The 24,813-nt window shown below is 35.1% G+C and overlaps 2 protein-coding genes across 4 annotated transcripts in view; both read left to right on the top strand.

Annotated features, from left to right (window-relative positions):
- LOC149907366 (zwei Ig domain protein zig-8-like) overlaps nt 1–24,813 on the top strand; it is a 314,072-nt gene that overhangs the window by 189,105 nt on the left and 100,154 nt on the right. The window lies entirely within an intron of this gene.
- On the top strand, nt 701–5,574 carry LOC149907368 (uncharacterized). The gene has a single exon (XM_090102377.1). It carries the CDS (start codon nt 1,164–1,166, stop codon nt 4,629–4,631), a length of 3,468 nt encoding a protein of 1,155 aa, XP_089958503.1. The 5' UTR covers nt 701–1,163; the 3' UTR covers nt 4,632–5,574.

Here is a 24,813-nt window from a genome sequence, read left to right as displayed (position 1 = left end):
ATAGAACGACAATGCGTCTTCTACTATTCATATAAAATATATTTTAAACCCGCCCTTATTAGGATACTCATTGTAGGCCCTAATAAGCGATTTAATAGTACATTCATTGTGAAATAACTATAATATACCGCATAGATCGACATTGCGTCATCTATTATTTTTTGCTTAAAATATATTTTATTCCGCCCGTAACATTAAGTTACGCGTATATTATTATTAAAATAGTTAATTAAAACTATATTCATATCGTTTATCCGCAGTTATAACGCTAAAATCATTATAAATCGAACATATTTCATCATATTTATTTATCCGCTACCCGCGCTCGAAATTTATAACGTTATCTAGGTCATTCCGCGTCCCGCGATCCGCTGTTATAATCCGACCATATTGAAAATTCATACTCGGTTCATATTACGCTTGCGTCGCTGACCTACTTTATTTAGTCGTATTACTTGTTATTGTAACTTGTATTGTAACATTCTCTGTTTGAATATATACTTTTGTTATTAAAAATGCCGCCTAAGAAAATGACTAAGTTACCTGATAGTGACGCTTCGGATGTTAATGATTCGGAAGATATAAATGATTCGCAGTTATCCATGTTATTAGCTAAACGCGAAGTTATATTCGAAATGGTGCAACAAATGTATGATTTGTCTTTAAACGTTCATAACAACGCCTCGCTTATGGAAAGTTTCCTTGACGAGTCCGCGCAGATAGAATCATTACGTGAAAGATTTGAAAAGTGTTTAGACGAATACAATACTCGCTTATTATTATTAACACCTACCGCGAAACCTGATTATAAAAGCCTCGTTGCATTCGAGTCTTTATATAGCAGAGTTATAAGAATTAAATCGCAATATTCGCAACCAAGTCCGTCACACGGAGATATTAATAATTTGCATAAAAATAGGCCTAAATTACCGCCTATCGAATTAGTACCATTTTCGGGTGATATTCGCTCATTTCCGCTGTTTCTTTCGAATTTTGAATCAGTTGTTCATAACAATCCCGGCCTTACAGATGCCGAGCGTTTATATTATTTACTAGGTAAATTAACGGGGAAGGCCACAACTGTTATAGCTGGTATAACCCCCTCCGCTGAAAATTATAATTTAATTTTACAAACTTTAAAAGATAAATATGATGATAAACGTATGTTGGTCTCCGCGTATTTAAATCAAATGTTTGATTTTAAACCTTTGCATTCTCCGTCCGCAACAAACTTTGATTTATTTACTGATAACTTTATTAGCGCAGTGCGCGCCTTACAGAATATAAAGTTAGATAATATTACAGATTTAATGATTGTTCATATCGCGTTGAAGAAGTTAGACTCAGATACTGTTCGCGCTTTCGAGACTAAGTTTGGTAGTGAAATGCCTACTTTTGATAACTTAGTTCAATTTATTCAAACTCGTGCGAAGGTATTAGAACGCATTCATCCTTCCACAAATTCGGGAATAAATAAACCGCCTCGAAAGAATAATTATAACCGCAGTTTAAATAATACTTCTTCCGCACCGCCTAAGACGTATCAGTCTTACGTAACAACCGCTGATTCCGCTTATAGTTGTCTTTGTACAAATATTACGCATCAACATTTATTTAAATGTTCGAGTTTTCATAAAATGAGTCCGCAGGAACGTTTGAAATACGTAAAGGATAGAAACGCGTGTATAAATTGTCTCAGTATTAAACATCGAGTTTCTAGTTGTTCGTCTAATTTTAATTGCCGCATTTGTAAATTAAAACATCATACGATGTTACATTTGAAACGCGAATCTTCCATTCCCGCGCCTGCGTCTCACCCCCCGCCGCGCAGCACACCGCCGTTGCCTGCGCCGTCACCGCCGTCGGGCGAATGCCGCCCTGACGTAATTGCGCTATGTACCGCTAGCTATACAGCTGATACTGATAACGCATTTCAATGCAACGCGCCCGCGAATAAACAACACACTATTTTATTATCAACCGCTGAAGTCGTATCTTATAATTGTAAAGGCGAACGGCTTGTTATTCGCGCGCTTTTAGATTCCGCTTCGCAAAGTCACTTCATTACGAATGAATGTTGTGAACGTTTAGGTATTAAACCGCAGAAAACCGAACGTACTATTATTAAGGGGTTCGGTGGTTCAGAAAAAATTATAAATAGTAATTCTATAAATATAAAATTTTATTCACGTCTTGACAACAACATATCTTTTAATATTTCACCGCTAGTTGTTGATCATGTTACGGATTTACTACCTACCGCTGTTATAGACACTTCTGTCTTATCGCATATTTCGCATTTACCGCTCGCAGATGAGAGTTTTGGTACGCCAAATAAAATCGATTTATTAATCGGTGCTTCTCTGTTCCCTCATCTGCTTCTCCCCGACGTAGTTCATGCATCTCGTGACTCGTCGGCGCCCGCTGCATTGCGCACGGTGTTAGGCTATGTAATAATGGGTTCAGTACCCACCATACCTAACATACATAAACCGCCCTTGATGTGTTGTCACGTTCAAGAGACCGCCGCTATTGACTCATTAGTCAGGCGTTTCTGGGAGCTCGAGGAGCTTCCTACCGCACCGCCCGTTCAACATCCCGATGATGTTGAATGTGAAGAATATTATAAATTAACTACAACCCGCGACCCCGTGAGTGGCAGATATATTGTTTCGCTTCCATTTAAGGATGATTTCTACACTCTCGGTGACTCATTTAATATTGCCCGCAAGCGTTTCATGTGCCTCGAAAGAAAGCTACAGGCTTCACCTAAATTAAGGTTGGCATATGATGACGTCATAAAAGATTATCTAACGAAAAATTATATTTCACCCGCGCCTCCGTATGATCCGCGTGACCCTACACCTACTTATATTATACCGCATCACGCTGTTCTGCGCGAGGATAAATCGTCGACTAAGCTGCGCATGGTTTTAGATGCTAGCATGCCAACTTCTGGAAGCCAGCGTTCGTTGAATGACCTTCTGCATGTTGGGCCGAATTTACAAGGCAATTTGTTTACAATAATTTTAGGTTTTCGTCTCCACGCGATTGCCATGACCGCCGATTGCCGCCAACAGTTTCTGCAGATATTCGTGCGTGAGTTTGATCGTCGTTTTCAATGTTTTTTATATCGTTTCAGCCCGCAGGATCCGCTGCTGCTTTATCAATTTAATCGAGTTTGCTTCGGCATCAAGTCTAGTCCTTATCATGCACTGCGCACGGTAAGACAGCTCGTAGAAGATGACGGCGCGAAATATCCGCTAGCGAGTGGCATTGCGTCTTCCTCGTTGTATATGGATGATATCGCCTTCTCTATTCCCACGGAATGTGAAGCAGTTTCCGCGTCGCAGCAGCTCATCGATTTGTTTAAGGGAGCTCAGTGGGATCTTATTAAATGGAATAGTAATAGCAAAAATGTGTTAGATAATCTTCCCGCTTCGCACAAACTTTTACCCTCCGCGGTGGAGTTTGATAAGACCGTGCAACATAAATTACTTGTTCTGCATTGGTCTACTGTTGATGATTGTTTTCATTTTAAAATTACCGCTCCCGCCGATGTGATGTGCACTAAGCACTCCATCTTGTCAATTACCGCCCGCCTGTGGGACATGATGGGCTTCGTTGCTCCCACAGTCGTGTATAACATCCCATCAGATAATTTCTACCATATTTCTGGTATTGAAAATCCCGCTGACATTCTTTCGCGTGGCATTACGCCACAAAATCTCGTACCGCACCCTCTGTGGTTCCACGGACCCCAGTGGGCTCGTTCGGACCCATCTGATTGGCCTCTTAGGAGTCTCAATGGTGAGTCTATTGCAGACATTCCCGAACGAAAATTAATAGCGCACACTGTGTGCCCGCCTATAAAGCATTGCGCTTTATACGATACCGCCCTTCGCGTCTCGTCGCGTCGTGTATTTTATATTTATAGGTTCCTTATATTATTAACCCGCCGCGGTGTTATGATGACCGTAGAGGAACCTAATTTCGCTGAGAATAAAATTATTCCCGCCCTGCAAAATAAATATTTTGCAGAGGAGTATTATAATATACTCTTTTATAAATTTTATTCGCAGGCTCTCAACCGCTCGAAGCCTTTTATTCGCAACAGACTTATCCTCATCGGACGTCTAAGCGATTCCGCCCTGGAATATGCACATAAGCATCCAGTGATATCACCGCGCAATGATCACATAATTATCATGATCATTGATTATTATCATATTAAATATATGTATATTAAAACGCATTTGTTTCGTGTTATTTTAATTACCGCGCTTTTATTATCATTACCCGCGCCGCAAGTCAAATCTGATCACGTCAGTTTGCTTGATAGGCATTCGCTACTGGACAAGTTAGTTCAGTCGTTTTGGAAACATTGGAGAATGGAATACTTACACGGTTTGCAGGTTAGGCAGAAATGGAATACGCCTTCCACACCTATTACTCTTGGAACGGTAGTGGTTGTAATAAATGATAATACACCGCCCCTAACCTGGCCTTTAGCCGTCGTAGAGAAAGTACATCCTTCAAAGGACGACGTCGCGCGCGTTTGTACAGTTAGAACCGCCAAGGGAACTTACCTTCGCCCGGTCGTTCGTTTATGTCCGCTTCCAAGACAATAGTTATACCGCATTAGTATATTACCGCAGTTAGTTAAGTTTAATTTTAAGTTTTTGCACCGCTTTCGTTTATAATTTCTTAGTTATAATACCGCCGTGACTTTAGGAACTTTTTATACCCCGCTCGCTTTACGCGATCCTAGAGTCATAGAATTTGTTAGTTGTAATACCGCCGTGACTTTAGGAATTTATATACCCCGCTCGCATTACGCGATCCTAGAGTCATAGAATTTGTTAGTTATATTTCCGCCGTGACTTTTAGGATTTTTTATTATCCCGCTCGCATTTTGCGCTCCTAGAGCCATAGAACTTGTTATTTATATTACCGCCGTGGCTCTTAGGACTTTTATCAACCCGCGCGCATTATGCGATCCTAGAGTCATAGTTTTTCGCTGTATCTTATGATTGGTTTTAAATGGTGACCCATTTAGGGCGGGTGGATATGGTAACGCCAATATAATTAAAATAGTAAATGTAGAAATTAAACGTTTATTGTTTGTGGTGTGTTCCTTCATCCTTCCCTACATACGAGCACAACCAATCATCGCGTGGTCACTAACCACGTGACACGTCCAATAAGACGTGAACGCGACGTGCTTGTCGCTGCAGTCAGTCGAGTTCGCTCCGTTCCTTCGCGAGGTTCGGGACTCGGCCACCGCCGGAGAGCTTCCACGAGGCTCTCTAGATCATCAGGCATTGTGCCCTTGTAACACCACCGGGGTATCCCGTGCCCCGGCCCTTGGTCGCGCTCACCGCCGCGTGTGTGTTTGTGTGGAGTGTGGGACTGGACGCCGTTCTTGCCCGCCGCGAGCTGGAGGACCCTGACCGCGTGGCGGCGCGGCGCGTGTGTTCTGGACGCTACTCCCTCCGACGAGGTACGTGCCGTATGATCCTGTCTATCCCTCTTTGCGAACACCACGTAGATCAAAATACAGTCCACTTTCATATCGAGAAATATATTTACGTATATTTTTATATTGGCGCGACCACTTTGTGTGACAAAAATTAATCTCTATCCATATTTTTTTTATAAAAAACACACTTTTCAGGCGCCAATAACATTATTTTTATATGGCATTTTAATTGTAAATGATGTAAACATTTAAGTCGCTTGCTTCTCGAAAAAGTGAGGTCATCGTGAACGACTTAACTTTAGTATGACTAAAATACCAATTACTATTGGGCAATCGTGAAATAATGAGCAACATTTGCCGCATCGCACGACAGTATGGTCAGCTACAAAAAGCAATCAATAGCATGCAAATACAATCGGTGCAAATAAATTGTGGCAAAACAGCTTCGTTTAGTGGCGATTGTTCCGACCCCATAATTTGTCCCATTGTGCGCGAATGTGGAATCTATTAAATTTTTCGTTAGATCAATTATATTGGACATTTTAACTGTTTGTCGAATCGTAGTTTTTACTGGAACTCGGAAAATAGAACGAAGTGCGTTCAACTCTCGAATCAATTGAAATGCACATTCATCAAATTGATTGTCGACTCGCAAATATTATAAAATGTATAATAGATTTTGTTCGCAACGACAAAAGCGTCTATTTCAATATTGGCAAAGAGTATTTCAATCTAGGTAATTCATTCGGGGCTTCAAAATACATGTGGAATGTGTTTTATTGAACGAAGAGCGTTCTTTCGGAAACAAATATTAAAGCGAGTGATACGTTTCTTTTTTAACTATTCCCAGAATGATCTCAAAGTACAGATTATCTATTGGAAAAACACAATGACAAAATCTATCAAACAAGCTTAGCAAACAAGTTGTTGAAATGAAAAAAAAAATTATTCGAAATAAGTTTATTTTTCAATTTTGGTCTTTTATAAAAGTTATCTACAATATAATGATCCGAACATGTCTTTCTCGTATTATATAGTTTATTTACGATAGACTTAACAAAAAAAAAATAGCAACTACACTTACAAGTAGGAATTCAGCTTGCCCTAAAATGTAACCTTTTTTTAAATAATATATTCTATTATTTTTGATATTACTATTGGGAAATTTGCTTGCTAGCCAATACTCTCAAAACTTTGGCAAAAGCATTATAGCAATATTATGTGGTCTATACCACCCTGTGAACCGAATTAAATCTGAACAAGGAAAACAAATTACGTAACAAAGTATAAATGCAAAATGTGCATAAATCTATATAAATTTGGAAACTTTTAAGATTTATAAGCAGCAAGATTGTAGCACATAACCTTGAAAGCGCGGAAGGTCGCTCGGAGCGGCGCGACGGCGGCAGGCGTGAGGAACGAGCATTGTTTTCGATTTCCCATAACAAATAAATAACGAAACTGCGTTAAAACTTTAATTCGAACTGTTGAACTCGCGCACCCGTTCCAATTAGAATGCTTTAATTTGTTTCCAAATTGCATTTCGGCAACTCAATTAGAAAGCCTATAAGCGAGCGACGATTTCATGTTTAAAATATCTGAAAAGCGAATATTTCGCGCGCACGCTTCGCTGGCGGGCCATTCCAATTTAATTTGGGCTTTTCTTGAAGGAATTTGTGCGGCCCTTTAATATTTCAACGCCAAGTTTGGGTTCGCGTTCACAGTTGACCAATCGACTTGATTGTCTCCTAAAATGTTACTTCATAATAATTATTGAGGCCATTAAGACGACTTGCTTTGGGTAAATATTCGTTTTCAATTGTTATGACTTGTTTGGAAACTTTTGATTGGGCCCATAATGGGTGATAATTATAAATAATAGTCGACTATTTAAAAGTTTTGTTACAGCTGTAACCTTTACTTATAATAATTAACCTGTAATTTGTTTTACTTAGTGTAAGTAGTTTTACTTAGTAAGTTAGAAATCTAAAAACAAGTCACTTCTTATCTGTTTTGCTTCTAAATACTTTATTAGTTCAGTAGTAGGTACATAATCAGTCCAATAATCTTAATTTTAAATAGTAAAATTTAAAACATCTATTAAATTTACCTTATTAACGTTTTAATAATCAGGATTACTGTGTCTGTCTGTCTCTTTAAATTACGACCGTCTTCTGTGTATTTTATTTCTGACATCTTATAAACTCACAAGCGAACAGCGGTTCAAACAAATAAAAAATAAATTAAATATTCACGCAGGCTCTTCACTTGACCTCAAATAAAATAAACTTCAGTTGAAGTCGGAATTTTCTCTGCATTAACATTACAACTGCAGTAACTCCATCTTGAATATCAGAATATGTAAAGTGCAACATTGTACATGAAGTAAGGGGCTGAGAGGGGAATGCGGGGAGCTGCGGGGAGGGGGGCTAGAGGGGGTTTTAATTAAAACTGGCCATACAGCCCGCATGGACTCGTGTGTAAAATTTTGGTCTTGTAAAGTTATTTTGTATTCATACTTGAAGTGCAGGCATTATTAAAATCTGGGCAACTCGCTTAGGTAATAGAGTGTTAGCCCGGTGGATAATGGAGAATTAATGTGGCGGTTTGCACCTCGTCTTGACAATGTGAGCAAAGACACAGATAAGATGGGGACCGGGAGAGCTGACAGTTCAGACCAACCTCACGTTTATTGTATGGAGCGTACGATCTGTTTACATAGCCCTTCCATTCTTCAATTATTCAATCAGATTTCTAAATGTTTAGGTTTCGGAAAAGCTTATCAAGATTCAGATATTATAGTTTAGCTTATGGAATATGTAAAGCTTGTAGTTGTACCATATTTTTATAATCCTTCCTTAACCATAAAAAGCAACATCTTTGATTACATTGTACATCAAAAATTTAAGCAAAATGAAGCCCATATTCCCTCCCATCACAGTCGAAAAAATCGGCCTTGACTCTGACAAACGATGTCTTATCTAGAATTGATTACGGCCGTAATTCGCCGCGAAGTCTTGACTAACGAAAGAGTTATAAAAACAGAAAGCGTATAACTGCGTAATAATACCTACAGGAAAGTTTAAATTGCAATCCGCGTATTCGTCTGCGAAGCACAAAAAGCGCTAACTTCGTCAAGAAACGATGAAAGAAGCCTCGTCAAAGAGTAATTGCACTTGCTTTTATAGAAAAAAATACAGAGAAAAAATTATAGAAACGGTACGTCAATATTTATATAGATTGTTTATATTTTATTATTGAAATACACGCTATTAAGTCGCCATGTTTATAGTTAAGTTTTCACGGAAGAAATGTTATATTTATTTTCATCTTAAATAGCTATAGCTAGCTTGTCATCAGTATCAATAAAATATAGACCGTTTAACTTCTGTAAACATTTATTCGTTTCAAATATTTATGACATAGCTTACTCATTAAGACAGACTTTTTAACTCTACACCCTGTTGTAACACTAAATGTTAAACATTATCTCAAGTACTTATCAAAGTAACATAGCGATATTTAACGAATAGATTATAACAATACTAAACCTATTAATACTAATATCCTATCCAATCTTCGCAAAATCTCAGCCTGAAAAAGCTCTATTTATAGACTAAACACACCAATAGATAAGCGGATACATATCAGATTAGCGATGGCACACCAAAGGGAACTAATAACTGTGAATAATAGCCTAATTAATTAATTTCACAGCACACCAGTCACATCTCGCGAATCACAGCTATTATTTGCTACAGAGGGTTAATCATAGCTAATTGTGGTCGCTATTCCACATCAAGATTGATATTAATTGTAATTAGCGGGAAACGTCTTGAATGTGACAAAGGATATGCAATTATTACTATCGTTTAATTGGAATTTTGAATGAAACTTGTGTTAGTGGTAAATAGTTTCAGTTCTTGACAATGCGTAATGTGAATTGAAAGTCTGGTTGAAATGTTCCTTTCATGACAATTAAAAGTATTTTAAAATTCGCTAGAAAGAATCGGAATAACTCAATTTGGGCAATTATTTCAAAAATGGTTTGAACTGTTTCGGCTGTGTTAATAAATTAATAGTGTAAAAAAACATTCTGTACTGAAACAATTAAGAACAGTTATTTCGTTGTAATAAAGCGTTAACTTTTCAAGAATTCATTACATAATAAAAAATTTGGAAAATCCAAAAGTGCACGCCTCATAATTTTTTTTTAATAATTATTTATTAATTATTATTTTTGTTTATTTAATAACAATTAAACCACATCGAATCAGACCCTGAAAAATGAAAGGGTTCTATTCCTGAGCATACTCAAGCGTAAGAGAAAAAAAAAGACTCGATTAGTAAAGTATTTCGGTCGCTATCGTGTTAACAAGAAAATCCTCCGCACATACAGACACACGGACGTCCAAGACAGAACTTTTTTAAACTGTTTTTTAACTAGTTTAAATAACAAAAATGACATCAAAAATATCATGAATGTTAAAAATAGTGTTTTTTCTTAATATGTGTGTGTATGTATTATCTTACAAGTGCAATGTATGATACATAAAGACATTTTAAGTTTGAAAAATCAGATGTTTTGCGCAAAGTGACAGTAGTACCCACCTCAACGCTTCGCTTATGAGGCGTGCAATATGGGTAACACAGTGATTCATTGGTGTTTCTAGAATTAAAGTTCGAAATATTTTGTACAATATACAATTTAAAATTCGTATAAATCGACATTCTTATAAGGGATTAAACCCTTATAATTATAATAATACACAGCGACAATCGAGTAATTTCCGCCTCAATTAACAAAACTCACGAATTAAATCAAATTTATTCAAACACACTTTTGCAATCACTTTGCGACGTTTATAAATGTACAACTGGGAAGTGGAGCTATTTATTCTGAGCAAGACGAGATACTCTTTTCAAATGCTAATTTACATTATGACTTGCCTGCTGTACTCTGTGGTTCTATAACATTTCTAGTGAAGCTATTCACACCACGACATGGCGTGTTGCTTGCCACATAACAGTGGCGGTTGTCTGCACTTACATGTTCTGTAAATAGAGCTTATTTAGAGACATGTTTAAGGAACAGGAATCTATTTATGAAATACCCATTATCTTATATATAAAAATGAATCGCAAAATGTGTTGGTTAGCGCATAACTCGAGAACGGCTGAACCGATTTCGATAATTCTTTTTTATTATATTCCTTGAAGTACGAGGATGGTTCTTATGTAGAGAAAACGTAAATATTATGTACCACGGGCGAAGCCGGGGCGGACCGCTAGTTTTATATATTATAATTAAAAACTTAATTAAGTAACGAACATTATTGACGTTTCATTTTACGTAACAAAATTCGTAAAAACGAACTCTATCAGTAAAAGCTTTTCGGAATAAATTAATCAATTATTTATATTAATAAAGAGAGGTCTGCTCTTTAAATGGTTCATTATTTATTTTAAGTTCAAAATACTGAACGTAATCACGCAAACTTCATAATATTTTCCTAGTTGAAAGAAAGTTCGAGTTCAAGCCGTCTCATCAAGAATACTTCCATCTTCAACTATAAAAGTCAACGTTATTGAAATTTGAATTTAATATTTTTCCATGAAATTCCGTTATTAAATTTTATTTTCAATTGTGAATTTATTCATTCATGAATTGCAAGAACGGAGTCAACGGCAACACAATATAATTATTGTAGGAATACCCGAGTTAAATAATAAAAAATCATCTGAAAGGCGTGAATATGATTTTAAACGTGTATGTGCTACAATTCAGACTATATATAAAGAATGTCCGTCTCCAGTAAAATGCATACGCTTGGGTAAATATCGTCCGGGCTATAATAGGCATATTAAGGTATGTTTCGAAAATAAAAACACTGTTTTAAAATTATTACGCAACAAAACACCAACAAATAAATCCAGTGAAAATATTCGCATTTATGCGGACCAAACGCCAATGCAAATAAAGTATATGCATGATTTGCGCGACGAAATGTCACGGCGATTGAACAATGGTGAGTCAGATTTAGTAATTAAATATGTAAAAGGTGTGCCGAAAATTATCAAAATTTCAAAAAACTAACCGACAACGTCAACATAAGCAATAATTTCTCCTCTATAGATATAAGTTACCAGAACGTAAATACTTATACAGATATACGCACTACTGCTTCATCCTTACGCTTTTTTTATGCAAATATGCGTAGCCTCGTCAAAACTGGTAAGCTTGAAGAATTAAAATGCATTTTAAAATCATTTAATTGTTTGATTCACATTATTTTACTTACGGAGACTTGGATAAAATCGAAAACCGAAGCAGATTTCTTAGAAATACCAAATTATGTACATATTTACAATATCCGAACTGGAAGCTTGGGTGGAGGCATATCTATATATATCCACAATGATATTAAATTTAAAATAAAGGAAACTGTTTATAATCAAGGAAATCATTTTTTATTTATAGAACTCATTAAGTTTTCTATGTTAATCGGCTTAGTGTACAAACCCCCTAGTTCCAATATAAATGATTTTATTCAAACATACTCTCTATTATTAGAAAAAACAAAACAAAAATCAATTATATTTGGTGATTTTAATATAGACCTTATGAAAAAGAATGGAAGAAGTATGGATTATGTTGACACTATTAGCGAATCAGGCTATCACATTATAAATAATTTAAGTGAAAACTATGCTACCAGACAAACAACATTAACAAAAAGTATTATAGATCATGTTTGCACAAACTTGCAACAAGCTCAAATACACATGGCATTGATTAGTTCATCACTGTCTGACCACAAACAAGTGTTCATTGAACTCAAAAAACATAAAACGCCCATGAAACAAAAAAATAAATACATAGCTATTGATTATAATAAATTATATAAGAGCATTGAACTAAGTAATTGGAAAAATGAAGATCATAACTATACTAATTTAGAGACGTTTATTAAAGGAAAAATTGTAAGTGCTGAAATAACAAAATACAAAATAGCCAATTTACCTAAATCTGACTGGATTAATAAAACAATACTCAATTTGATTGAAGATAGAAACAGAATTTGGCATTCGTATCTATGTGACCCACATAATACCGCTCTGCAGATGCAACATAATGCTGCAAAACTGAATGTTCGTACAACCATACATAACACAAAGAAAAAATATTATTACGATTCTTTCAATAAATGTAAAAATAATCCAAAGAAGATGTGGCAGCTAATCAATACCTTGGTAAAAAATAAAATTCACTATAATTGTGCTCCTCCAAATCTTATTATTGACGGTAAAACAATCCAAAAAGGAACTGAAATCTGCAACTGCTTCAATCATTATTTTGCTACTATAGGCACTCTTTTGGCTAGTAAATTACAAAATAATAACACCGCATCAACACTGTCACAAAATACTATTAAAAATTGTAAGACTTCTACAGAAATTAGGCTCGATAAATTTGAATTATGTACAAAAAATGAAATATCTAAAATTATAGATAAATTAGACAACAATGCAGCTGCTGGAATAGACGGTGTTACTACCAAAATCATAAAATGTATAAAGAATCTTATAATAGATGATCTCACTAATTCTATAAACAAATGCCTAGCTGATGGTGTCTTTCCCGACAGTCTAAAAGTTGCTAAAGTGACACCTATCTATAAATCTGGACCTAAATCTGACCCTGGAAATTATCGACCTATTTCAGTACTGCCTATTGTATCTAAAATTTTCGAAAAGGTTTTATACACTCGTCTGCTCAAATACCTAAATAAAATAAATTTTCTAATTGAATATCAATACGGTTTTCGTCCTAAATCAAATACACTATCAGCTACAATTGATCTTGTTTCCAAAATTAAAGACAATATAGATAAGAAGCACTTGGCCTTAGGAATATTTATAGATCTTAAAAAGGCGTTCGACACCGTCAGCCACCCCATTCTATTAAATAAATTAAAAAACATAGGTATAACTGATTCAGCGTTTAAAATACTTGATTCATACCTTCATACCTAAGCAACAGGTATCAAATAGTAAAAATTAATAATTATGTATCAAATTCCACAGAAATCAAATATGGAGTCCCTCAGGGCTCTGTCTTAGGACCATTGCTTTTTTTGGTGTATATCAATGATATAAGTAGCGCTGGATTGTCAGGGAACATATCACTGTATGCTGATGATACTTGTATCTTTTACTTCGGGGATTCAGCAGCCAACTTAACTAAAGTTGCTCAAAATGATCTTAATCTATTAAATAACTGGTTTAAATTAAATTTATTGACAATTAATGTAAAAAAGACCTCTTATGTAATCTATGCAGCCAAAAATAAAAAAATATCTTACTTTCCACCTCTTACAATAGACTCGCAACCATTACACAGATCTAACGAAGAAAAATATCTTGGCCTAATCTTGGATAATAAATTAACATTTAAATCACACATAAACCACGTGAGATCTAAGTTAATACCACTTACAGGGGCTTTAAGAAATGCTGCTAAATATATACCATTTAAATTACGATATAGTATCTATAACACGCTTGTTAAACCACATCTAGATTATCTTATACCAGTTTGGGGGCAATCGGCGCCTACTAATTTAAAAAAACTACAAATTACGCAAAACAAACTAGTAAAAATTCTTTTTAACTTTAATTTTTTAACGCCAACTAAGGATCTATACTCCCGTACCAAATTGTTTGATTTAAATAAATTATATAAATATCACACATGCATACTGATTAAAAATATTCTATCTAATAATATAAAAACACAAATAACACTAAACAAAAAATCCCACAAATACCACACACGAAAGAGTGATAACCTTGAATTACCATTTATAAGAACTCTATACGGTAAGAGAAACCTAAGATTTGAGGGAGCACAATTGTACAATAGCTTGCCTAAAGCAATTAAAGAATCCTCATCAATTACTATTTTTAAAAATAAGTTAAAGACATACTTAAGTAACTAATTTCGATAGCTGATTGTGTTATACTAACTGCAAAATTGTTATTTCTCATATGTGTAAAAGATCATTGTATTGTTCTTGTTTATTTTATGAGATAAATAAAGTTCTTTAAACCGAATGGCGCATCTCGGTCTTAATAATAAGTTATTAAAATACAACGTATTTTTGAAAGTATTTGAGTTTAAATATTGAATTATTTACCACTTTCAGTCATCACTAAATGAAAATATTATTATAGACTACAAGCCCGCATAGGACAAAAATATGGGTCAAATGAACCACCAGGGGACATATCTAGAACGATAGCAGAGCAAAAAATAATAAGATTCATCACTATGCCGTCACTTGTAAGCTGTCCAACTGAGTGCAGATGAGAATTGAAAAGTACAGGTAGACTCGGTAAATTTTGGTCATATATTTTTGTACGGCATTCTTAACCATCGATAGATCCATTAAAAATAATAAGAAACCGCTCAGTGCCGTACAAAAATGGTTGTCCACCAAGTCGGAATTTTTATTTAATTTCCGAGAGTTACCGGGGGTAAATTTGGTCATTTGACCATGTACGGCATCTGTGTCATACTATTGCTATACTGCTTTTAATCCATTATTCCGCAACGCCGTACAAAAATCATGGGGACAAGGGGAAAAAATCGAGAGATGCAATCCCCTCTCTTTCCCCACTCCAGGGGGTCATTTGACTAAGTACGGCTTCGGTTCCAAAACATTATCTAGCACTCAAAAGTACTATTAAAAGCAATGCCGTCAAAAAATAATTGTTCTTTTAAATGTATACCAATAATCATCTTAATTTCATCGAATTCTTGATATAAAGAGCTGTAAGGTCATTTGACCCTGTACGGGAACTTTTTTTTTAACATGATATTGTAAAATTCAATTGTTGTATAGTATTGCCGTTCAAAAGAAACCGTTCTAAAAAAAGTTATAGAGAAATGCAAAACCAGAAATTTTGTTAAAGTTTAAACATCGTAGATTAATGAAATATAATAGTTTTCTACACTTTATCCGTTGTTTTAAATAGTATTAACATAGATAAATTAGGAAAAAACGATGCCGTACATTTTTGTGCAGACCACATCTTTTAGGCTGATGAAAGCGACGAAAGCTACAATTTTAAGAGTGCTTTATGGCCATTTGATACAGTACGGCATTAACATATTTTTACCCAACTACGGCAAAGCAAAAGGAGGGTTATGGTTGTTTACAGGTCATGTATGTATGTTCATCTATTCCCTCGTAACTTCTAAACTACTTATCAGAATTCGACAAATGACATATCATTAGAGGCGTCTGAATTGTTCACTGGATAACCAACGACCAGCTAGCTAAAGGCTATATGGGGTTTCACAAAATCTAATGTGGCGCCCTCTAGCGGACAAAACATACAGAGTAAAAAAATAAAGTTAAGATAAATATGCAGTGTTTGGTATCATTTGAAAGCGCTTTACTTGTACATTTTGAATATGTTTATATTACTAGAATTTGCTTGTGACTTTACCTGTATTCATGGACTGATTGCATATAATTCACATCTTTTCGTTCATAGCTTTTTTATTAGTTCATCAATTTAACGGAGTCCATTCCACCTGACTCCGACTTTCCAAGGTGATAATTAACCACCTCGAGCTTCTTAATATTAATGTATATTTATATTTTATTATAAAAATATAAAGCAAACATTTCGTTATATGGATTTTTTTCTTTTTCAGATTTTTCCCCTTTGAACCAACGAAAATGTACGGCACATGAAAAAATATTATCTATGCATAAAATACTTTAAAAATAAATTTATTTCGTGTTGTGTCAAATGACCCCCTGGAGTGGGGAAAGAGAGGGGATTGCATCTCTCGATTTTTTCCCCTTGTCCCCATGATTTTTGTACGGCGTTGCGGAATAATGGATTAAAAGCAGTATAGCAATAGTATGACACAGATGCCGTACATGGTCAAATGACCAAATTTACCCCCGGTAACTCTCGGAAATTAAATAAAAATTCCGACTTGGTGGACCACCATTTTTGTACGGCACTGAGCGGTTTCTTATTATTTTTAATGGATCTATCGATGGTTAAGAATGCCGTACAAAAATATATGACCAAAATTTACCGAGTCTACCTGTACTTTTCAATTCTCATCTGCACTCAGTTGGACAGCTTACAAGTGACGGCATAGTGATGAATCTTATTATTTTTTGCTCTGCTATCGTTCTAGATATGTCCCCTGGTGGTTCATTTGACCCATATTTTTGTCCTATGCGGGCTTGTAGTCTATTAACTTGACATCAATACTTTAAACAGTTAAACCTATCTCAATACATAATATGAATATGCTTAAAGATTTTTACAACATGACATTGGTAGATCCGATACGATCAAGACCTGCTACAAACCGGGTGTAAATCTATCTATCCTCAACCGTGTACTTAAAACATAGTTATTACAATATATCAAGAGTTAAACCTCAATGAAATCCAATGCAGTGCAAAGTGTCGCGTATTGCAATGCATCTGATCGTTGGTGTCAATCAGGCGCCGTGGGATCTGTGCCCAGTCCCGCCATTAACCATATTTCGAGAACGTTCCATTCCAATGCCGATTTAGCACAATGGATAAGTGCTGAATTCTGACCGAATGTGAGCGAAATAGTTTCTGATTTGTGGAAATCCTTGTTCTTTAAAATTATTGGGTTAAATTCGTAGTTTTTAGTGGTGTTTGCGGTTTATAAAGTTTTTAGAAATGTTTTATAATACACAAAATTCGGTAGTAACAGTACTAATAATTTCTATGAACAATTGAAATGTATTAGATGAAGTTTCACACACAAAAACATTTCCGACTTTAGGTATACAACCAGGTAGGTATGTCGACTAAATATATACAGAACAATTCATTAGAGATGAAACGGATAGCAGTTTGGCCGAATATCGGATACCGGATATTCGGCCGACCAAGTGGCCGGATAGCCGAATATCCGGCCGCCGAATATCCAGCGAAACTTAGCCGTTTGCGTAGGCGTCGCGCGAACGATAGGATGGACTCGGTTCGATTCGGGTCTTCTTGTTGATGAGTGAAGTTAACAATTGTACAATTTTATTATTTTGTCGATTGCATGCAGGGCAGACACGTGCGTGATCGTTTTTAGGTTATAATTTTATTTGTGCTCTTATTATTTTAAGTACATACATATATACATAGGTCTAAAAGATTTAGACACGAGAAATGGCATCGGTGAAGAAAAGATCGTCTTTATGGGAATACTTTGACATAAGCAGTGAAAATAAAAAGTTAGCTCTTTGTTTATTATGCAATGTTAATATTTCTCGTGGCGGCGAAGCGAAAAAGCAGGTAATATATCTAAAAATAAATAATCTAATTGCAATAATTTTAATACCTATCAAGTAAAATAATATCTTGCAAGTTTCGTAACATATTCAATAATTATTGATTTCGGGGAAATGTGATTCTTGCTAAATAAAGCAAATAATTACTCAAAAATATGTTTGTTTTATCTAGCAATTTTTTTAATCGTAGTATCGAATAGTAGCTATCCGGTATTCGGCCGGATAGTATTATGATGGCCGGATAGGCCGGATACCGGATAGTTACCGGATATCCGTTTCATCTCTAGTGAAAATCACCGTGTGAAAATCTCCATGTGAAAATCTCCGTGTGAAAATCTCCGTGTGAAAATCTCTGTGAAAATCTCTATGTGAAAATCTGTGTGAAAATCTCTGTGTGAAAATCTGTGAAATTCTCCGTGTGAAAATCTGTGTGAAAATCTCCATGTGAAAATCTCCGTGTGAAAATCTCTGTGTGAAAATCACTGTGTGAAAATCTCTGTGTGAAAATCTGTGTTTAAATCTCTGTGTGAAAATCTCTGTGTGAAAATCTCTGTGTGAAAATCTGTGTGAAAATCTCTGTGTGAAAATCTCTGTGTGAAAATCTCTATGTGAAAATCTCTGTGAAAATCTCTGTAAAAATATCTGTGAAAATCTCTGTGTGAAAATCAGTGAAAAGCTTTGTATGAAAATCTGTGAAAATCTCTACGTGAAAATCTCCATGTGAAAATATCCGTGTGAAAATCTCTGTGTGAAAATCTCTGTGTGAAAATCTGTGTGAAAATCTCTGTGTGAAAATCTCTTTGTGAAAATCTCTGTGAAAATCTCTGTGAAAATCTCTGTGAAAATCTCCGTGTGAAAATCTCCGTGTGAAAATCTCCGTGTGTAAAATCTCTGTGAAAATCTCTGTGTGAAAATCTCTGTGTGAAAATCTCTGTGAAAATCTCCGTGTGACAATCTCTGTGTGAAAATCTCTGTGTGAAAATCTGTGTGAAAATCTTCGAGTGAAAAACTCTGTGAAAATCTCTGTGTGAAAATCTCTGTGTGAAAATCTGTGTGAAAATCTCTGTTTGAAAATCTCTGAAAATCTCTGTGTGAAAGTTTGTGTGAAAATCTCTGTGTGAAAATCTCTGTGAAAATCTCTGTGTGAAAATCTCTGTGAGAATTAGAGATGAAACGGATAGCAGTTTGGCCGGATACCGGATACCGGATATTCGGCCGACCAAGTGGCCGGATAGCCGAATATCCGGCCGCCGAATATCCGGCGAAACTTAGCCGTTTGCGTAGGCGTCGCGCCAACGATAGGATGGACTCGGTTCGATTCGGGTCTTTTTGTTGATGAGTGAAGTTAACAATTGTCCAATTTTATTATTCTGTCGATTGCATGCAGGGCAGACACGTGCGTGATCGTTTTTAGGTTATAATTTTATTTGTGCTCTTATTATTTTAAGTACATACATATATACATAGGTCTAAAAGATTTAGACACGACAAATGGCATCGGTGAAGAAAAGATCGTCTTTATGGGAATACTTTGACATAAGCAGTGAAAATAAAAAGTTAGCTCTTTGTTTATTATGCAATGTTAATATTTCTCGTGGCGGCGAAGCGAAAAAGCAGGTAATATATCTAAAAATAAATAATCTAATTGCAATAATTTTAATACCTATCAAGTAAAATAATATCTTGCAAGTTTCGTAACATAATATTCAATAATTATTGATTTCGGGGAAATGTGATTCTTGCTAAATAAAGCAAATAATTACTCAAAAATATGTTTGTTTTATCTAGCAATTTTTTTAATCGTAGTATCGAATAGTAGCTATCCGGTATTCGGCCGGATAGTATTATGATGGCCGGATAGGCCGGAAACCGGATAGTTACCGGATATCCGTTTCATCTCTACAATTCATACACAAAATTTTAATATAAAATAAACATCAACTGACATCTTTAATAAATTTAACGGCTATTCGGTAAATTGTATTAATATACCGGGAAATTACATTTAACTTCGCTGAAGTTACAAACATTAATATTCACTAGATATCAGCTTACTTTATTTATTCAGCATCATTTCGATGTAATTTACACAGTGTACAGTTAAGCGTTACTTACGCAGCTGTATCCAAGTTCGCCGTAAGTTCGTCATACACAATCCGCAATGTAAACAGAGCGCCGGAATCAATTCGCTTATACAGGTATTAAACTCCACCGTCACCGCTCATAGCTAATATCCGAGATAATTTGAGTGTTCAACATCCATCGCCTGTTTGTAATGTTGCGGAAATTTGTATAAGTAGCGATTGAGCAATGGACGGGAGGTTGTGTTTAAGGGTTGACTTGTGTTGCGACTGCGCGCCGCGACAATCAATAAGAGGCTCCTATGGTGCGACCTGGTTGTATGTGCACCTTGTAACCTATATCGAAGAACGCTAGGTCCTAGGCAATACGTGTCAAACGAGGTCTATTGTCAAGGAACGCGTCTATCGCGCGCCTTTTGGGACACAACAAGTTTTTTCTCAAGAAAACTTTACAATATGTACAATTTCAGTTTTCCACGTTATCGAGGAACTTCGTTCTTGTGCTCTCTCTCAGTGCGAACTTCCACCTTATATGTATGCTGTTTAAGTTCAAAACTTATTAACCTCCTTTCACAAAATCTTATCAAGCGTCTTAAGTGAAAAACACTACACACTACACGTGGCACATGTCTTCCCCATATCTTCCCAATCAAACTCCTTAGAACCTCGCCATCGGGCAAATCCTTCGACATTATAACAGACAGTTCATACACAATACAAGTGCATTCTCCATCACAGTCCGGCGTGACGGAAATCCGACGAAGGATCGACGTCTTTGCGCCAAAGCGGGAACGTTACAGCATCACCAATTTCCTGGCTCCCGTCTGCTATTCACACTTTTAAGAGCTTTTACAGTTTAAATATCCAATTTTTTTAGAACTAAAGACTGTGCTCAAACTCAAACTCAATTATTTATTTATTCAACTTTGAACTTCAACTTTGAGTAGTCAAATTGCAAAAATCATTTACTGGTTCGGAAAGCAGTTTTACAGAGGAGAGTCAGTAAGCAAGTAATTGCTCTTTTTAAGTCATAATATCAATGTACTTACTTAGCATTGTTATTATTTGTGTAACATTATTCAAATTTAGAACAATCAATAGAGACATATACACTCAAATATAGATTGGATTGTTGTCTATTTTGAGGGTCGTAGACGCGAATTTAATTCGATGTTCAAAGTTCAAACACAGTTCAGAGAAGGTTTAATATTCGTATAAGTGAAAAATCTCACCTTTTTATATAAATTCTTATGTTAATACTTAATAGTTTTCTCGGTTATTTTCCAGCAAGCTAAATATGTGCTCTAAAATAATACGAATGGATTTTTTAGTCTGTAACCTGATCACTTAATAAGAGAGGCATCAAATCATCAATTGTGTATGACACAAAAATAAAATTGTTTTTGGTTTATTTCTCCAAAAGCTAACATAGTGATATAGGTACTGTTTTCTCCTCGGGAGATTGAATAAATTGGTATATCACAAATGTTTACTTGGGCTCATAATATAATGTTGTGTTACATCGACGAGTACATACCAGTCTAGCTTTATTATTGTAACTTTGTTTTGTTATTATAGGTAGCTGGAGTTATAGGTATCCTAATTTAATAGGGCCCTGATTAATTCTGAATCGTCCTTACATATAGTTATCAACTGCTGTTTTATAATATTAATTTATCTGTTTGTTTGTAAAGTTTACATGGTTCTGTTTATCTTCAGGAAAATATATCTTTTAATATAGTATAATATAGGTATAGAATATTACATTTTTATTAAAGTGACTAATTTTCATTGTATTGTTATTTTTTATTTAAAAACAACTGCATGATCTTCGATAAGTACTAAACATCGAAATGTTCATAAATTTGCACAATAATTAGACTAAGACAATACGAAATATAATACCAATAATGTAGTAAAGATATAAGGAAACAAGCAAGTTAGGTAATGAATGGGCGCGGATAACGGAGTTAATGGTATTTACTGATTAATGGCTATTATAGAGTCGAGTAACACGATTAAGGTTCGATGCAAAGGATATGGTTCATATCTCCCGTTTGACCCTCGATGCGGGTCCGGGGACCACTCTGTGGGATTCCAGGAATCTTATGAATTTGTTGTTTGGCCATTGATAGTCGGTAGATATATATTAATCAATTTAATCGTTTTAAATTTTTGTTAAAAAATATAAATACTTTAGGTCTTTTTCATAAAAAGTTATAACACATTGAAAGCTCGTTTTGCTCGCTATAGTGCGTATGTCAAAAATTGTTATTCATAAAAGCATTTTAGAACGAAACTGTTTTATACACCTACATAGTTGCCTACATACCATACCTACTGTTATTTAGATATTTTTTGGAGTTTTGTAACTTTTACAACATAGTTAATAAGTTTTTATCCTACTACTATTATAAAGGCGAAAGTTTGTAAGTATGGATGTATGGATGTTTGTTACTCTTTCACGTAAAAACTACTGAATGGATTTGAATGAAACTTTACCACAATATAGCTTATACATCATAATAACACATAGGATAGGTTTTATCCCGGAAATCCCACGGGAACGGGAACTATCCGGGTTTTTCTTTGAAAACGCGGGCGAAGCCGCGGGTGGAAAGCTAGTATTAAATAAAGAACTTTTTAAATGGTAAATTATTATTTTTTTATATGTTGACGATTGAAAACTGCTTCTAAACGAGTCTAATTTAATGAATAAATATTTGAGTTTGAGTTTATTCAAAGCAAATTATTATGAAAACTGAATCATAAATACGAACATAGCAACATTTAATCTCTTAATTCTTTTATAAGTATTTTCAATAATAATAAGCTTCAATAAAAGCCAACCAAACCGCGCATGGGGAAACTTTAAAGGTAAGATAAATTTAATGCAGCGGTTTCATTTTAATAATATAATATTACGTAAAATTTAACAAATTAATGGTACTGGGAAAAGGACGATAAACAAAATAAATTGCAAATAGGTTTCATTTTGGTTATTATGGTAAAAACATGCGAAAATACGCAGTCGAAAGTTGGAATTATTAAATGTATGTGAGGTTTTTCTGATTAGGTACTGTTTTTACCATACTACTAATATATGATCACACAATCAAAAAATATTGTACAGAAATCATGTATAGTCATTCTGTATTTCTGCGCAAAATAAAAAAAACATTAGGTACATAAAAAGTCTACGATAATCCACAATTTCTTGGAAATCTTACTAAACAACCTCGTTTTTGCAAGTTGGTTTAATAAATTTATTTTAACCAGTCGTGCTCCGCGGTTTTACCCGCAGTGCTCCGCTCCCGTGGGCTTAGTGAGATGATATAATTATACCCAATAGCCTTCCTCGATAAATGGGCTATTTAACAACGAAAGAATTTTTCAAATCGGACCATAAGTTTTCGAGATTAACACGTTCAAAGAAACAAACTCTTCAGCTTTATAATATTAATAGTATATTTGATATTGGTTAGTAACAATAGGTATCCATTTTTACTTATTCTAACGATGAGTGTATTAAAGCAACAGCTAATGGACTCCATTTGGACATTATGCATTCCCAGTGAGACGAAAGAATGGTTTCATCTAGCACATTACACTTATTACCAAGTTAGTTACTTCTCTTCCAAATATTCCTGTGTTTTAAATTTTTATCTTTTTGTCCACTTTTGTTCAAAATACAAATTTTATATATACAAATATTTAAAATTTATAATATTTTATTTGTAAAGTAACGGCAATATACTAGGTTTTTAATAATTAATTAAACAAGATACAAAGTCCAATCGTAACACAGATAGGCACTTGATACTTTTTTGTTTCCACACAATTTCTCTGGAAATAAAGTTTAAATAGAGGTAAATAGTCTGTGTTGTCTGAATTTTGTGTCTCTATGTCCATATAAGACCAGCAAAGCAGCCATTAACTTTCGTAGCACAGGAATAGTACCTGTGCTACTAATGTTAATGGGTGATGGTGACTACTTAATATCCGGCCTCATTTTACTGTGCTTGCTCTACAATATATTTTGGAAATTTGTACAGCTTATACAATACCATAAATATTATATACAGAAACTAGCGACCCGCCCCGGCTTCGCACGGGTGCAATGCTGATACATACTAAATACACTACAGAAAAACTGTGAACGTTGTACCTATATAAAATTAAAAACATAGCGGCCCGCTCGACTCGCCCGATAGCCGGGCGGCGCGGCCGGCCGGTACCGCCGCAAACGCTACGTCCCGCAATTTTTAAATCTGTAATATCTTCGAAAATATTCACTTAAATCATACGGTGTAAAGGGCCATATAGATCTATATTAAATGAACAATGTATTCAAGGTATTTAATTGGTTAAGGATTAATGCTGTATTGGTTAAAATCGCATCGAAAATTAGCCATTATTTGTCGTAAAAAGTAAATTATAAAAAAAAGTTATTGTGGGTTATCCATAAGAGATAGACATATACCATCGCGGACTTTTCTGTAGACCTTTTCAATGTGTATAATACTTAGTACATTATTTTGATAAAACTCGTAGGGTTCAGCCTGCGTTTGCAATGTAAGCGGAAAAAATGTAAAAATTTACGACATCACATTAGAAACCTCAAAAATAACAGTACTTCTCCACTATTTAATGGATGTTATTATACATATAAACCTTCCTCTTGAATCACTCTATCTATTAAAAAAAACCGCATCAAAATCCGTTGCGTAGTTTCAAAGATTTAAGCGTACAAAGGGACATAGGGACATAGGGACATAGGGACAGGGAAAGCGACTTTGTTTTATACTATGTAGTGATAAAACTGTCTAGTCATACCAAAAAATACTATTAACCTTGTCTTGAAGTTCAGTCACACGCTACAACTCTAGCAT

The sequence above is a fragment of the Colias eurytheme genome, chromosome 6 (assembly GCF_061535395.1).
Source record: "Colias eurytheme isolate Ceu_HAF_F1 chromosome 6, ilColEury1 Martin Lab GWU primary, whole genome shotgun sequence".
In the NCBI taxonomy this organism is placed as follows: Eukaryota; Metazoa; Arthropoda; class Insecta; order Lepidoptera; family Pieridae; genus Colias; species Colias eurytheme.
The sequence above is the reverse complement of the archived record's forward strand: the minus strand, read 5'-3'. Positions and strand labels throughout refer to the sequence as shown.

Bases quoted from the DNA above. Each gene is read 5' to 3' on its own strand.
- LOC149907368 (XM_090102377.1), top strand. From the start codon at position 1,164: ATGTTGGTCTCCGCGTATTTAAATCAAATGTTTGATTTTAAACCTTTG.